This window comes from Suncus etruscus, chromosome 1, assembly GCF_024139225.1.
Source record: "Suncus etruscus isolate mSunEtr1 chromosome 1, mSunEtr1.pri.cur, whole genome shotgun sequence".
Classification (NCBI taxonomy): Eukaryota; Metazoa; Chordata; class Mammalia; order Eulipotyphla; family Soricidae; genus Suncus; species Suncus etruscus.
In genome coordinates, this window is record NC_064848.1 from 206379172 (window position 1) to 206394871 (window position 15700).

Below are 15700 nucleotides of genomic sequence, written 5' to 3' on the forward strand. Positions count from 1 at the left end.
CCCCAACATCAAATGAAGGCCCTCACCCCATATGGCAGGGAATAGACCCTACTAAAGAAATGCAAGGGTGGCTGGAGTAGGGTAGCACAACAACCCTGCATGCAGCCATCCCAGATACAATCCCTGGCATCCCATAGAGGCCCCCGAGCCTGCTAAGAGTTTCTGAGCACAGAGCCAGGAAACCTGAGTGCCACTGGGTATGGCCCAGAAACCGGGGGAAAAAAATATAGACAGACACAGGCCAGGTCCGAGAAACCCTGTTTTATTGTAGCCGGACAGAGGGGCCCTGGGTCTCACCCCGACACAGGAAGATGATAACAATCTGGGACCACCAACACCTGGGAGATGGCGGAGGCGGGAAACCCCAAGACAGACATGCTCCCCACACAGCCCAACCCATGAAGAGATGAGCCCAGAGCCTGGAGGGCTGCTCCGTTCTTCATTCCCATTTCCCAAGGCTCTAGCCCACCTGGAATTAGCTTGGCATGGCCCGGCACAGTCGTCGGTGTGGGGTGGTGGGAGGTGATACAGAAATTCACCCCTGAGATACAGGGATCCCTCAGGGAGGGGAAATGCAGCCAGAGACAAAGGTCCCCACCCCTGAGGCTTGGGACAGAAAGAGCAAGCAAACATGCTCTGTGCTAATAAATGTGTTTTTTTCCTTTCTGGATGACAACATGGCAGGAACATGGAGCTGAGGACAGTTCCCAGGAGCGTCGGCCTCGGCGCAGAGAGCTGCCCTCTGACCCACGGAGTCGGGGTTCAAGAGCTGACTTCTCCCAGCTGGAACAGACTCAGGAAAGCGAAGAGCCAAAGGAGAAAAGGCCAACTCCCGCAAGAAAAGAGGCGCGCTGCCTCCCCAAAGTATGGTTTCATGGCCGTCACCGCCGGGAGACACAGACCCAGGCACCGGGCAAAGTGAGGCAGAAGGGTGCAGGGGGGCAGCAGGGAGGGCGATGCCCAGGTGTGCAGTGGCATTTCCAGAGCCCCGGCAGGCTGGCTGCGATGGGATCAACCTCGGAAATAGGCCTGCCCATCCATCTTATCAGCCTGTCTACCAAGCTACAGACTTCCCTGACATGCCAGGATCTTCTGGGCGAACAGGACTGAGGAGTGGGCAGGAAGCAGAGAGGGGTCCACCGCCAGGACGAACGCCCAGGCTGGCCCTACTCAGCCATCAGTGCTCAGGATGCGGCCAGAGCTCCGCTGTGCCCCAGAACAGCAAAGAGGCTGGAGCTCCCAAGGTCCTGCCCCGAGAAAGGGGCACCGACGTGGGCTCCTCGCTGGAGGCACCTGCCTTGTCCAGGGCGGGATCCACGTCCGACATGCCCTTCTCCTGCTCCCTGGTGCCCCTGGACGAGCGCCACTGTCAGGAGCAGGGACACCAGGGCTTGGGGGTGTCAGGCACTGCTCCTCGACTTGAACACACCGTGGGCCTCTTGCTGCGCTGTCTCGTGTCCCAACATCTTCCTTGGGCGCTGCCTCCTCCTCTTCCTGCAGCAGTGGGGTGGGCCACGGGATGGCCCGGACCCTAGAAAGAGACCCCGAGCTCTGGAGCCACAGGAAAGCACATGGGTCCTGATGAAAAGGGGAACAGCAGCACACATTGTACATACATGCCCCAAACACATGCACAATGCTCTACACACATGTACAGGCTTCACACATGCTATACATGCACCCAAGAATCTCCACATGTGCACTTCTACATAGTCAATACATGTCCACACGCTCCATTCACATGCACATGTTCTCTATCTACCCCCTACATGCCAGGCCCGCGCTCCACGCTGCCTCTCACGGACCCCAAAGGTGGCTGGTCAGCGACGGAAGCTCAGGCTGGCGGCTTTGGCTGGATGCGTCACAGACCAAAAGTTCCGTCTACTCTGAAGTTTCTGGAAGGCGTTGAAGTTTCTTTTCTTTTCTTTCTTGAGTTTTCTCATTTTCTTTTCCTGCACCAAGAAACACGAGGGTCACGGTCTCCACGCGTGGCTCCTCCTGGGGTCCCAGATGCAACCGGGACTCCCCGAGCCAGGACCCCGTTTCCCACAGCGCTCCACACCTTCCCGCGGTCAAACTCGGTGTCCCAGTCGTCCGTGACCGACGCAGCGCAGGCCAGTGTGCGGTCGCGGGCGGCGTCCTGACTCACAGCCGACAGCGCCCCGTCCCACGTCAGAACTAGGCAGACGGGTGGGACTCAGCACGGCATCAGCTCCCGAGACCACCCAGGACCTCCCAGCGCCGCCTTCTGCAGAGAATGGGCTTGCAGAGACAGGAAGAAGCAGAGGCTGGGGGTGCAGGAGAGCCCCAAGGGATGTCCTAGCCAATCCACAGCACACCCTTATGCCCAGAAGAGCTGCTCAGCTCACACACACCTTTCTTCCCGTAGGCTGTGTCTGCAGCATAGCGAAGGAGCTCCTGGACCACGTCCAAGCCCTGAGTTCTGGGCCGGGCTGGGGGAGGATCTGGTGTGAATCCTAAGAGCAGGGGGGTCCATATACTTAAGGGATCTGAACCCACCACACGCATAAGCTGCCCAGATGCTTCAGAGCCCCCTCGCCCAGCAGCTATCCCTCCCTGCCTGCCTGTCACAAAATCGGGTAGTGACCCACAGCTAACCACCCAGGCCCAAGCACCAGAGGATCCCACAAACATGGCATGCAAGGGCCCACCCCAAACCCCGTACCTGCATAGGAACCCGCAAGGCGGCCGTTGACTGGCATTGAGGGCGGGCTCTGCTCGGGCTGGGGACTCTGTCTGCCATCAGGACTTGGGACCTGCTGAGCTTCCCGTCCGGACTCTGACCTCTTCCTTTTCTTCTTTCTTGGGGAGCCCTCGGTGGCTTCCAGCTGGACGCTGTCAGTGGGGGTGAGGGGAAGGGTGCTGGGGGTGAGGACATGGACCAGGTGCGCGAGCTCAAGTCTCCCCGTTCCCGCAGCTTACAGACCCCCATGGGCAGGGAAAAGCGCCCACCTGAGCTGGAGCGAGCCCCCACTCTCCCTCCTCCTCCTCTTCTTCTTCTTCTTACTGCTGCAGCTGTCCGGGGCAGCCCCCACTTGCCGCCCAACTCCCGACCAGCCATTCACGAGCTGCTGCGGGCCCTGCTCCTCCAGGGGGGTTTCCCGAATCTCAGGGGGCTCCCCTGGGGGCCGGGGCTCGTCCTGCAGGTGAGAGGCAGTCTCGTCCTCCAGGCGCCTCCTCTTCCTCTTCCTCTTCTTCCCGGATGGGGGTGCAACAGCCACTGGCTTTTCTGAACAGGGCCCCCCGCTTTCCCTTGTGTGTGCCTTCCTCCGCTTCTTCTTACTGAGGCCCTGGTGATGCTGGTGTGGAGGGGACCACGAGGTCCCATTAACCTGAGGCCGGGGGATGGTGGAGGCAGAGGCGTGGCTTGGGGGGGCTGCCAGCCCCAGGGGCAGCGACGCGGTGAGGGGGCTGGGGTTCGAGGAGAGCTTCAGGTGACTGGAGGGTCGGGGGGGTTCTGCGACGGCCCTGGAATGAGAGTTGGTGTGAGCCGGGCTCGGCTTGGCCGGAGGGTCTGCCTGGGGAGAGCCTAGGTCCTCGCCTCTCGGTGTCGCACATGCCAGCTGCTGCCAAAGAAGGGCAGGGAGGAAGCACATCTCCCTGAGCACCAGCTGTGTACAGGAGACCCGCTGCTTTGCACCCCCGGAACTGGGAGAACCGGGGACACTTCCTCACGAGACAAAAGGCCAGACCCCGAACTCTCGGCTCCTAGGCAGCAGGGGAAAGTCCACCACCTGCTTCTGGGCCCAGTGCCCAGCACCACAGAGCACAGGGAGCCGCAGAGATGCCGGGTCACCAGCTGGACATGGCTGGGCCAGGCTGCTGAGGCCGCTGGTTTCGGAGACCCAGCAGTTCCAGGTGTCTGAGGAGCGTGAAGGGAGTACCCCAGAGGGGAGGCGAGGGGCAGCCTCATCACGCTGCATTCCAACCGCAGCAGCCAAGATCCAAGAGCCCCCGAACACTGCATCCGGGCCAAGCCTGCAGCCCCACACGGGTGCTTCCAGTCCAGGGTCACCCAGCCCTGGGTCTGCAGCGGCACTAGCGCCCCTCGGCGGCCTGGCCCCCCCACGCTCACCTGCAGGCAGTGCCGGGCCTGGCGGAGGCGGCGGCGGGGCGCGAGGCCGTCCTGGGGGTGAGGTCGGAGGGAGGCGGGAGGTCATTGGCGATGGGCCTCCGCAGGGTGCTGGCCTGCAGTTATCGACATAAATAAAAACTTGGTGGTCTACAGAGGGTCGCCGTGAGTGGAGAAGAGATCAACATAAGAAAACGGGAAAAAGAAAAGGGAGAAAGAAAAAACAAAGAAAAAAAAAAGCCCAGAAGGCAGGAGAGGGAAACGGGGGTCAGTGGGGGGGGACGACACAGGAGGATAAAGGGGGAGGTGAGGGGGTGGAAGAAGAATCAGAGTGTTTTTGGTTAGAAACAAAAAGGAGACAGGGTGGACATTCAGACTCAGCAGTGCTACGCGGAGCTCCCCAAGGGGGGGGAGGGCAGGGCTGCACCCCAGCACAGGTGTCCCATCCCCCACAACTACAGGTGGGGACAGGCCTCACCTTGCCCCTCCAGACACCCAGTGCACTGTGGGGCCCAATAGCCTCTCCCCAAGGCCGCCCATCACCTGCCTATACTGAGGACCCCCAAGGACCACTCACTCTGGGCCCACCCCCACCCTGGCTTCAGTCAGTCTTGCGCTGACCCTGCAGCAACCCCGGCACCCACCTTCTTGGCCGACAGGGCCAGTCTCTTGGCGGGCGGCGGGGACATAAGGCTGGTGAGCTCAGGTGCGGTGGCACTGCCCAGGCCCTTGGGCTTGCTGATCTTGGGGTCCACTCTGGAGCCGGGGCTCAAGTCTGATCCCTGAGGGCCGCGGCCGGCTGAGTGCTCGGGACTGGAGAGGCGGGAGTTCCGGCCCTCGGCGCCCACCTTGGGCCCGTGCAGCTGGGGTGAGGTAGAGTGGGGAGCGGCCCCATCCCAGGAGCCCTGTCTCCGGTTCTCAGGCCTGCTGCTGGTGGGGCTCTGGGCGGTTTTGGGGGGCGGGGAGGTGCGCTGCAGGGCCGGTGTCTTCCGGTCCACTTTCACTGGCTCCTCCAGGACTGTGGGCCTGTGGGCTGGCGTGGTACAGTGTCGGGGAGAAGGGGTCCCCGCAGGTGGCTTTGGGGACGCGTGCCCATTCTGCAGCTTCAGACCTGACACGGAGCCGTTCCTGGCAACAGGGACCCCGACCTCATCGGAGGGGGGCGGCTTCCGCATGGCCATGGGGTCCAGTCGCTGGAGAGGAGCAGAGTGGAGGGGCTGTGAGGGACGTGGGCCCAAGGAGGATACAGAGGGGGCCAACCCAGAAGACCCTGTCACAGGGAACAGACACAGGCAGCCTGGGAAGATCGGGCTCAGGTAGAGGGGCACCAGGGCACCTCGGTCTCCTAAACCTGGCACAGGGTGCAAGTCAGAGGGCACAGGCTGTCACTCAGCATGGAGAGGCTGCACAGCAGGGCAGGGAACCGGGCCCAGGAGGGGTCTGGGGGAGCCATGCCTCCACAAGGCTTGGTCCAGGGTGACCAGGAGATTTTTCTTTTTCTTCCAGTTCTCATTTCCCTGAACATTGTTTTGTTTTACTTTGAGGCTACGCCCAGGGCCACTCAGGGGCTACTCCTGGCTCCGTGCTCAGGAACCAGCTCCTGGTAGAGCTCAGGGGACCATATGGAATGCTTGAAAGTGAAGCCAGGTCAGCTGTGTGCAAGGCAAACAGCTCTCCCCGCTGCGCAATTGCTCCGGCTCCATGCTTTCCCTTAGTTTTAACTGGTTTTTCCCATATTCATTTCTTTCTGGCCTGGGTCAGCTGGGTACAAGACAAGTCCCCTCTGCCCCATACCATCTCTCCAGCCCCCACAGTAACTTTCCTCTGCGACGAACTCTTTCCGCCTCAGGCTGGTGGCTGAGTGTTTCACCAAGCTGCACCCACAGGACAGTTCATAAGTACTGATGTGGCAGCAGCCATGTGCGTGACAGAAGCCAGGAGGGAAGGGGCTAAGGCTGTGGCTCCTGCCACCCACTAGCTGCTGCCCCTACTGCCCTTCCACACCAAAACATACCAGCAGAACCAGTGCTGGGTTTTGTCCCTCAAAACCAGCTCATTCTGGGGCCGAAGAGATAGCACGCGGTAGAATGTTTGCCTTGCATGCAAAAGGATGGTGGTTCTAATCCCGGCATCCCATAGGGTCCCCCGAGTCTGCCAGGACCGATTTCTGAGCCTATAGCCAGGACGAACCCTGGAGCGCTGCTGGGTGGGACCCAAAAACCCAAAAATAAAAAAAGCGGTAGGGCATTTGCCTTGCACACGCTGACCTAGGGACAGACTGTGGTTCGATCCCCCAGCGTTCCATATGGTCCCCCAAGCCAGAAGTAACCCCTGAGCATCACCAGGTGTGGCCCAAAAGCCAAAATAAAAACCAAAACAAAACACCGCCAAAGCCAGGGCACAGATTCCATCCCGCCACCCCAGGCTTCAAAACCAGTGCCCCATGCCCCCCACTGCTCATCTTAAAACATGAAGACACACACATTTCCCAGATACTAAGGCCACGTCAATGTCCTGAAATAGACCTGTGTGTCACACTGTGTCTGGGTCCCACTAACAAGAAATCAGGGCTCCAAGAAGCAATGCGCCCACCCCCACTCCCACCCTCCCTGGGAGAACACAGGGCCCTCCGAGAGGCCTGGAGGACACAGAGGTAGGGACCAGAGATGCCGGCCCAAGTTACCTTTCCAGGAAGCGGGGAGCCAGTGGCCCCATGGCTGGAAGGCCTCCTGCTGTGCACGGAACCTCCTCCAGGGCTGGGCCGGGCAGAGAGGGCAGAGCCTGACCGAGAGATGGTGCTCTCGGGACTTTTCTTCGGGCTGGGGATCCTGCGGAGAGCAGGGGTCAGCCCTCTGCACAGTTGGGGACAGAGGGTGGTAGGCTAAATGGGGACCTGAAGAGCCGGGTGTGAGGGAACAGGTCTGGGGGCCAAGAGCTGGGGACAGGGCTGAGGGCAGGCTGGTTGTAGTGGGTGCGAAGCTGTGGGCAAGGGTTAGGTGTGACAGATAAGCTGTGGGCAAGGCCATGTGCAGTGGGGCTGAAAAGTGGGAGGGTCCTGGTAGCATAAGGCAGGGCTGGAAGTAGTGGGCAGGGCCATGGGCGGGGCCATATGCAAGGGGGCGGGATCCAGTGTACATAAGGCCAGTGAGCGGAGCCAGGCCTGTGGGAGGAGCCAGGCACGGTGGGCGTGGCTGAGGGCTTAAGAAGTAGAACAGAACCAAGGGTGAGGCCATAAGCAGTACTGGGGTCCGGGCTGTGGGGGGGTGGACATTCACCTCAGGTAGAAGAGCACGTAGGCCTGTTGGTTGAGAACAGCCTGCACGCTGCTTGCGTGGACCAGTGCGTCGTTCATCTGGTACCACTGCCCGCTGCTCGCCTGCATGAGCGTCAGGGACAGGCACAGTCAACCCAGTGCGGCTTCCCGCTCATTCCCAAGGGGCCCCAAAGTACCGGCCTCCCTGGAGGAGCATAGACACCGGTGTCCATGGGGGCCACAGCCTACCTTCACGTAGCAGTAGTAGTGGCCGGCGTGGCAACTGTAGCCCGAGTGCACCAGGACGGCATAGAGGCTGTAGATCACCGGCTCGCCACTGCTCTGGGACATGTAGGGCCGGATGTTCAGGAACTCGGGGTACCCCACATCCTGGGGGGGACACAAGCAAATGATCGGCTGTACCTGGGCCACCCCTAGCTGCAGAGGGCTGTCCCTCTGGCCACTGACTCAGAGCCCCCAGCTCAGAGCACAGGCTCCCTGCAAACCACAGGGTCAGGAGTCCCACCAGCCGGCCCACCCGCAGCTCACACACATTCGGACCAACAGCAGCGCTTCTAGTTGGCACAGGTACCTGCCCGGGTCCAGGAAACATAGACCTTCCACAGACAGACCTGGGAGGCTGCAGGTGGGTCTGGGTGCAGGATAGGGGCACATGGGGGTGACCCGGGTGCCCAAATGGCCTCTGGCACTGTTCCACACAAAGTCCCTGGCCTCGAGAGTGGGCATGATAGGCCCAAGATGGTCCAAGTCACCCACTGCTGCCTGCACCCGCCTTTTCATGGGCCCTTGTCAGCGCCAGGGTGCAGGGCTGTGCTGATTCCTGGCCCCTGCCCCTCACAGTGCTGCTCCGAGCCGCCACACTCCTCACCTTGGTGATCTTGCCTCCGCTGAAGTTGGCAAAGCGCTTGAGCGACAGCGTCAGCACGTTGGAGGCTCTGTGGATGGTGAAGCGCTTGCTGGCCGGGACCTTCTTCCGGCACCTAGAAGGGAGGAGGGAGGTGGAGCTGAGACGGGCTGGCTCCTCCACACCCCACTCAGTCCCATCTGTGGAAATTGGGGGCACATATGGGATTAGGGGCTACTCACCGGGCACACATGTACGCGTTCTCCTTGCTCAGCACATCAGGCTGCACAAAGAGCTCCAGTGCTCGCACGATGTTTGCTGCTTGCTGAGGACAAAAGGGAGGGGGTGATCAGGGCATGACCGAAAGGGATGAGCAGTCAGGGACAGTCAGATTGGGGGGGGGGTCCTGGCAGGATCTGGGTCCTCTGGGCATCAACCCCACTCCAAAACCTCACCCGTATTTCCAGTGCCACGTCCAGGAAGGGATCGTAGGTGTCTGATACGCTTTTGCACACGGAGCACTTGACTGTGAAGGGAAGGTGGGGTGGAACAGAGCACTGCCTGGGGGCACCAGGCCACAGAGTGGGACATACTCAGCTCAACAGCACCTCAAGATCCTGGTGCTGAGACCACCCCCCACGCCCAGCCCTGTCTCCAGCCCCTCCTGGAATGCTCAGTGGTTCCCTCCAGGAGCAGGTAGGTCCAAGGAAAAGCCCCACTTACCGCGAGACCTGAGATAGCCCCCGAAGATCTGATGGACTAGGGTGGTGGCCTGTGTCTGCCGGTCCAACCTGCAGGGACAATGACCCTCAGTGGAGCCCAGGGCGCACCCAGACCCTGCCTGCTGCCCTCTGCCCCAGAGCAGAGCCTGGTATGTGCCCAACCAGCTAGGATGGAGGGGTTTTCTGGGGGTTTTTTTGGTGTTACTTTGGTGTTTTTTTTTTTTTTTTTTGGTTTTTGGGCCACACCCTGCGGTGCTCAGGGGTGACTCCAGGCTGTCTGCTCAGAAATAGCTCCTGGCAGGCACGGGGGACCCTATGGGACACTGGGATTTGAACCAACCACCTTAGGTCCTGGATCAGCTGCTTGCAAGGCAAACGCCGCTGTGCTATCTCTCCGGGCCCTATTACTTTGGTTTTTGGGTCATACTCGGGTAGTGCCAGGGGTTACTTCTGGCTCTGTGCTCAGAAATCATTCCTGGCAAGCTAGTGGGGGCTATATGGGATGCCAGGGATCAAACCCAGGTTGGTTTGGATCAAACCCTCCCTGCTGTGCTATTGCTTGAGCCTCACACCTAGCAGTGCTCAGGGGTTACTTCAGGCTCTGTGCTCAGAGATTACTCCTGGCAGGGTCAAGGGACCATATGGGATGACAGGAATTGAACCCGGGTCACAGTCATGTGCAAGGCAAATGCTCTCCAACTCGCTGTGCTATCACTGTCTTCTCTCTCTCTCTCTTTTTGCAATGAGGCCATGAGAAACCAGCTGCCCCTCTTCCCGACCCCGTGCCCGCCAGTACCTGGCCCCACCCAGGCAGGCCCTCTGCATGGCGTCCACCGTGTAGCGCAAGAACTCGTGGGCATCCTCCTGGCTCCCAAAGCGGAAATGCCGGGCGATCTCTGAGGGAGGGGCAAGGTGAGGACCCACGTCTCCAGGGATGCCCCCCCCCCCGCCTGGCATGAAGAACCCGCACCTCACCCTCGATGGAAGCCAGGAGTACCTGAGCCCCACCATGGGTCCGCCCTGCCCCCCCACCCAGCTCCGCAGTGCTGGGGTCTCACTCTTGAGGTCCCGGATGAAGGAGATGGGCTTGATGGCGTTGCCGCTGTTGGCGAAGGCCTGGACAATGTGGTTCTGCATGAGGCACAGCATGCAGAAGCCTGCCTGGCGACCTGCGGTGGGATACGAGGATTGGCCTGGCCTGCTGAGGGAGGGCCCTGGGGTGCGGGGATGGGAATATGAGGTGCACCACCACCCGGAGGCTACAGGTGACAGTTGGTCCTGCCACTGGTGGAGTCCAGGAGGACCCTTGGGTGCCTCCTTTGTACCGTTTAATTCTTGCTTTTGGGGCCATACTCAGCTATCCTCAGGGGTGACTCCCGACTCTGTGCTCAGAGATCCCTGCTGGCTATATCTGTGGCTGACTCCTGGCTCTGTGCTCAGGATCACACCTAGCGGTGCTGGGGGGGGGGGAACCTCGTGGGATGTCAAGGATGGAACCTGCTGCTATTATTCTCCATGTAAACTTCAGAGCCAGCTGACCAATTCTAGATCTCAAGTCAATCTTGTGAAACCTTAGATAAGGTAGGGACGAGGCTTCCCAGAGGCAGCTCTATGGACCTGGGCTTTGTGCAATCCTGCCTGGAAGGGTCCCACAGATGTAGGCACCAGGGGACACAGGCAGCCTTTGGGTTACTTACTACCAGGAATTTTCAGCACAAGAGCAACCCTCCCCCACCAACTGTGATCCAGTGCAGAGAGACATTCAACAGGCTCCTTTTACCATGGCCGACCCAGGTTCAATCCCATAGGGGCCCCCAAGCCTGCCAGAAGTGATTTCTGAACACAGAGAAAGGAATGACCCCTAAGCCCCGCCAGGTCAGCTGCATGCAAGACAAACATCCTTCTTGCTGTGCCCCCGAGCAGTTATTTCTTTGTTCTCCTGTGGTCCTGGCTGTAATTTTGTTATCCACATTCTAAGTGCCTTTTGATGGACTGGAGCCACAGGACAGCAGACAGAGCGTGGCCTTGCACACACCCCTTCCAGACCAAGATCAATCTCCAGCATCATATGTGGTTCCTCAAGCCAGGAGTAATCCCTGAACACAGCCAGGAGTCAGTCCTGAGCATCGCTGACTGTGACCCCAGAAACAAAAACTAAGGTGTCTTGCACAAGGCTGGGAAGTGTTTGATTTCCTGCACAGGGCTCACTCCTGGCAGTGTCCAAGGGATCCTGTGTGATGCCCAAGACCAAACAAGTTGGCTATGTGCAGGCCAGCACCTTAACCCCTATACCAATGTCCCAGTTTTTTTGTTTTGTTTTGTTTTGTTTTTTTTGGTTGGGAGGGGGGGCAAACCCATTGGTGCTCTGCATTCTGAAATCATTCCTGGCAGGCTTAGAGGACCCTAAGAATGTCGGGGACAAATCCGGGTCAGCTGTATGCAAGATAAAATCCCTCCCCAATGGGCTATCCCTCCATTTCTCTTTTCTTTAGGGATTCTGGGGGGAAAAAAGCCTTCCAGAGCTCACTGTACGTTTTCTTTCTGAGCACTGCTGGGTGTAGCCCCAAAACACAAACAAAAGGACTTTCAATGCTGCTGTAACAACTAAACTGAGCCTGACTGGAAGGTCTCTATCCCAGTATCCTCCGGGCCCATCTCTCATGCCAACTTCATCTCACTCCTTTAAAGTCTCAGCCTTAAGACCGGTTTTATAACTAATGGGATCTAGAATATTAAGGAAACTAAGTAGCCCTACTGGGGAGGAAGGTTTTTTTCCCCCAAGCCTTTTCTGCTGGAGCAACCCCTTCCTGAAGCAAGCACAGTTTGCAATGAGGGGGGGGCCTCACTCACAGCTGCGGGCGTGCTCCTTGGAGAGCAGGTAGGTGGCCAGCGGTGGTGTGTAGGTGAGGCACTGCACAGTGGAGTTGAGGAAGCAGGTGTTGCCGAGGTTGTTCAGGCCAGCGCCCACACGGTACACACGTTCCCACTTCAGCGAAAGCCGCTCCAGGGGGAAGAGGACTTTCTGGGGGGCGGGGACCCCATCCCCGGCGGCGCTCTCTGAGCCATGCTCACTGCCTGAGAGCAGGACGGGGAAGATGAGGTGAGTGTGCAAGGCTGATGCCCGCCAGAGCTCCAGACGGCCCCCTGGGAACCGCACAGTGGCAGAACACCCCAGGACCATCCAACAGCGTCTGAGGGCCAGCCCGGGACCTCGCACCCACCACACTCCTCCTCGAGTCACTCTGGCTTCTGCCAGGAGACTCATTGGCATCCCAGGGGCCCTGGAGGACTTGAACCCAGCCTGGGCGACCCTAGCGCCAGCCCGTACCTGGTCTCCTGGGCTGTGGCTCATCACCGCTCCGATGGCGGCCAGCTCCCTCGGGCTTCGGGTTCAGCAGCACATACTTGCTCTTCAGGGCATCCAGCTGGAAGGAGAAGCTCCGTCTGGCAGGTTCGAACTCCACCTTCTGCAGCAGCACCTTCTTGGCAGACGCGGCCAGCAGGCGGCTCAGCTCCCCCTCATCCGCCGAGTCCCTGCGGCCCGGCTTCAGCGCCTCCTTCAGCTTCTCCACAATGGGCATGGCGGGCACTGTGGGCACAGGCATGTGAGGAGCCGTGCAGACGGGCACTGCTCCTTGTTCCTATGTCGTCCTGCAGCCTCAGCCTCCCGGACTATCAGCCCAAACTGCCCTGACACACCCTTGTATTTATTTCTTTGGGTTGGGGGCCCCCATGTGGCAGTGCTCAGGACTATTGGCTCTGCACTCTGGGATCACTCCTGGCAGGACCTGGGGGAACTTATGAGGTGCCAGAGTTTGAACTCAAGTTGGCTACGTATTTGGCCTTACCCGCGGTCCTCTCTCTTCAGCTCCAAACTGCCCTCCTGGTTTGGGCTTACTCCTGGATCTATGCTCAGGAATCAATCCTAGCTGGCTCAGGGGACCATAAAGGGTGCCAGGGATTGAACCAGTCAGGTGCCCTTTCCCTGCTGTACTATCACTCCATCCCCACAACTCCCTTATTAAAAGACAAGGAGCCCAGGAAATGGCATGTGGGGTTGGGTAGATGTTAACAACACAGGACCCTCCAGGTTTGAGCCTCGGTACTGTATGTCCTCAACCACCAACCCCAGTGATGGCAGAAGTACCACCGGAAACCCTGAACCAGGAACAGCCCCTGAGTACTGCCAGTGAGGTCCAGAAAACAAAGGATGAAAAAAACAGAAGACACATAATAAAGAGCTGGATCAATGGAACAGTGGTCAGGGAGCTTGCCCTGTACCCATCTGACCTGGGTTCAATTCCTGGCACCCCATATAGTCCCCTGAGCATTGCCAGGAGTGATCCCTGAGCACAGAGCCAGGAATAAGTCGAAGTACAGGCCCCAAAGCAAAAAATAAATAAAAATAAATAAATAAATAAAAGGAGATAAAACCCTCAATAGATGTGAGTGAAGTTCTCAGCTGCTGAGAGAATCAGACTTTGCAGGACTCACCAGCCAAATATCAGCTGCTCAGAGCAAGGGCACAGCAGGGGCTCCCTGGGTCATCTGACCTTGGGGTGATGGTCCAGCCACAGGGAGCCCAGGGCTCAGGCCTGCAAGTCCAGCAGCTCCTAAACTTGGGCCATGGAGACAGGCTGCAGCGGACCTGTCTAAAGGGGCAGGCAGGTCACAGAAGGCCGCTCTCCCCCTGCAATCAGTCCACATGTTCCTGGGAATTGGGGAGGCTGCCAGGTTCAAGGGGGGGTCAGCGCTGGATGAAAGAGAGGAGGAGAGACTCAACTCTGCTCCGGACTGGGGTGCCAGATCCTCTCCCCCAAAACCCAACAGCGCTCCCATCCCTGCAGGCCCCAGGTTCCCCACTCACGATGCAACCCCTCCCCAGCCCAAACAGCGGGCACATCTTTGGATGAGCAGGGATATTTTTTTTTCTCTTCCTGTAATGGCCAACCACAATCACTGTGATTACAGAAAATGAAGGCGCTGAAAAGCCTCTGATTGTGAGAACATTCAGTCGTGGCGTGAATAGGCGAGGTGGGTAAATGGAGGCGACCATGGTGAGGAACTTTGCTCTGCAGCAACATCTCATGGCCCGGAAAAAAAAAAAAGGCACATGGACAGCCGGAGAGGGAGAGGGAGAGAGAATGGAAGGCAATAAGGGAGAGGCAGAGAAGACACCCCACATCAGGGCAAGCTCTGGGCCAGGTCTCAGCCCACCCCAAGGTCATTCCCACCAGGGAACAACAGGGCTCCTGCAAGGTCTCAATTTAGGTTCTTTAACCAGAGTCTACACCCTGATTCGACCTGAGCTGTGAATGAGCTAAAGAAGAGCTTCTGGGGGTCTGGGGACAGCAGCGGGGAGTGGGGCCCAGGCTGGGTGGGTGGAGCCCCCAAATCTTCAGAATAGGAGCCCAAAGGAAGGCGCCCTTGTCGTCATCCTCAGCAGCAGCAGCAGCACTGCACCCAGGTGGGGACGGCCTAGCTAGCATCCAAGCCTTCCAGCGCACTTTCCGGGAACCTGCCTCTGCAGGGTCAGCCGCAGGCGGCGGCGGGGAGGAGCCCCAGAAGCAGGGCCCAGAGCTGCTGCCGGGCCCTGAACCAGGACGCCGACCCCAACGTCGTTCCGGGCCCGGGTCCCGGTCTGCAGGCCAGCCTCTCGGCCATATTCCGTGCAGAGAGCGGCCCCTCCGACCCGAGACCACCAGGCCGGCCCGAGGCCCGCAGCGCGCTCCCGGCGCCTCCACTGCGGCCACAGCGCAGCCTTTGCACGGGCCGCCACCTCGCTGGGCCTGGCGGGCATGTCAGCGCGGTGACCCCGCAGGCACCGCTGGGCCCAGCCAGTGCCCTCGCCCCAGAGCATCCCAAGCCCCCAAGAGCCCCCCGAGCCCCCCAAGAGCCTCCCACGAGCACCCCACAAGCACCTCGAGCATCCCACAAACATCCCAAGCCCCCCACTAGCATCTCGAGCACCCCACAAACATCCCAAGTTCCCAAGAGCCCCCCGAGCCCCCCACGAGCACCCCACAAACATCCCAAGCCCCCAAGAGCCCCCCGAGCTCCCCTCGGGTCCCCCCGAGCCCCCCACAAACATCTGAAGCCCCCAAGAACACCCCGAGCCCCCCACAAGTACCCTGAGCCCTCCACGAGTACCTCGAGCACCCCACAAACATCCCAAGACCCCCAAGATCACCCCGAGCCCCCCACAAGTCCCCCGAGCCCCCCACCAGTACCCCCAAGACCCCCACGGGCACCCAAGAGCCCCCAGGCCCCCCCCACGAGGACTGGAGTCCTCCACAAGCCCCCCGAGACCCCCACGATCGCCCCCAAACCCCAGCGAGCCCCCCGACCCCGCGCGAGGCTCCCAAGACCCACGCAGCCAGCCCCGAGCCCAGGCCGGACCCTGTCCCCGCGCAGCCCGACGCGGCCCCCCGGGGACCCCGAAACAGACACCAGACACCCCGGGGACGGCGCGCCCCGTACCCGGCCCCGGGGCTGCACTGCGGCCGCCGCGCTGCGTCTGCTCGGCCCGCGGCCCCGCGTCCACCATCCGGGCCTCGTCGCCGCACACACGTGTCACCCGGGCGCTTAAAGGAGCCGCCGCGTCGGCCGAGCGTGGCCGGGTTCTGTGACGCCTCGGCGCCTTTAAGAGGCGGGGCCTGGCTCGCCGGCGTGATGACGCAGCACGCACAGCCCAGAGGCCCCGCCCCGGGCCCTGCGGGTCACGTGACAGGGCACTTCCGGGGCCGGCGCAGGCTTGGGGTTCGAGA

The 15700-nt window shown here is 60.2% G+C and overlaps 1 protein-coding gene across 2 annotated transcripts; it reads right to left on the minus strand.

The window, feature by feature from the left end:
* Nucleotides 1-247: 247 nt before the first annotated feature.
* On the minus strand, nucleotides 248-15466 carry USP36 (ubiquitin specific peptidase 36). Of its 2 annotated transcripts, XM_049776140.1 has the most exons (20): nucleotides 15414-15466; nucleotides 12262-12522; nucleotides 11784-12008; nucleotides 9992-10102; nucleotides 9730-9829; nucleotides 8935-9002; nucleotides 8667-8737; nucleotides 8454-8536; nucleotides 8236-8347; nucleotides 7596-7736; nucleotides 7369-7469; nucleotides 6777-6921; nucleotides 4738-5286; nucleotides 4097-4209; nucleotides 2974-3489; nucleotides 2687-2883; nucleotides 2376-2477; nucleotides 2063-2178; nucleotides 1806-1952; nucleotides 248-1578 (listed from the first exon to the last, which is right to left on the minus strand). In XM_049776140.1, exons 2-19 carry the CDS (start codon nucleotides 12512-12514, stop codon nucleotides 1821-1823), a joined length of 3135 nt encoding a protein of 1044 aa, XP_049632097.1. In that variant the 5' UTR covers nucleotides 12515-12522; nucleotides 15414-15466; the 3' UTR covers nucleotides 248-1578; nucleotides 1806-1820. The 2 variants fall into 2 exon arrangements, with proteins under 2 accessions (XP_049632097.1, XP_049632098.1); XM_049776141.1 differs by lacking the exon at nucleotides 15414-15466 and having other exon boundaries at nucleotides 2687-2856; nucleotides 12262-12611.
* Between the last annotated feature and the right edge of the window lie 234 nt (nucleotides 15467-15700).

What these genes read in the sequence shown, in the direction of transcription:
- USP36 (XM_049776140.1), bottom strand. Translation starts at nt 12,514, where the DNA reads ATGCCCATTGTGGAGAAGCTGAAGGAGGCGCTGAAGCCGGGCCGCAGG. An exon ending in GCGGAGGCAAGATCACCAAG is followed by an intron (nt 7,737 to 8,235) that starts GTGAGGAGTGTG and finishes TGTCCCCCCCAG; the next exon opens with GATGTGGGGTACCCCGAGTT. An exon ending in AGGCCCGGCACTGCCTGCAG is followed by an intron (nt 3,490 to 4,096) that starts GTGAGCGTGGGG and finishes CTCTCATTCCAG; the next exon opens with GGCCGTCGCAGAACCCCCCC.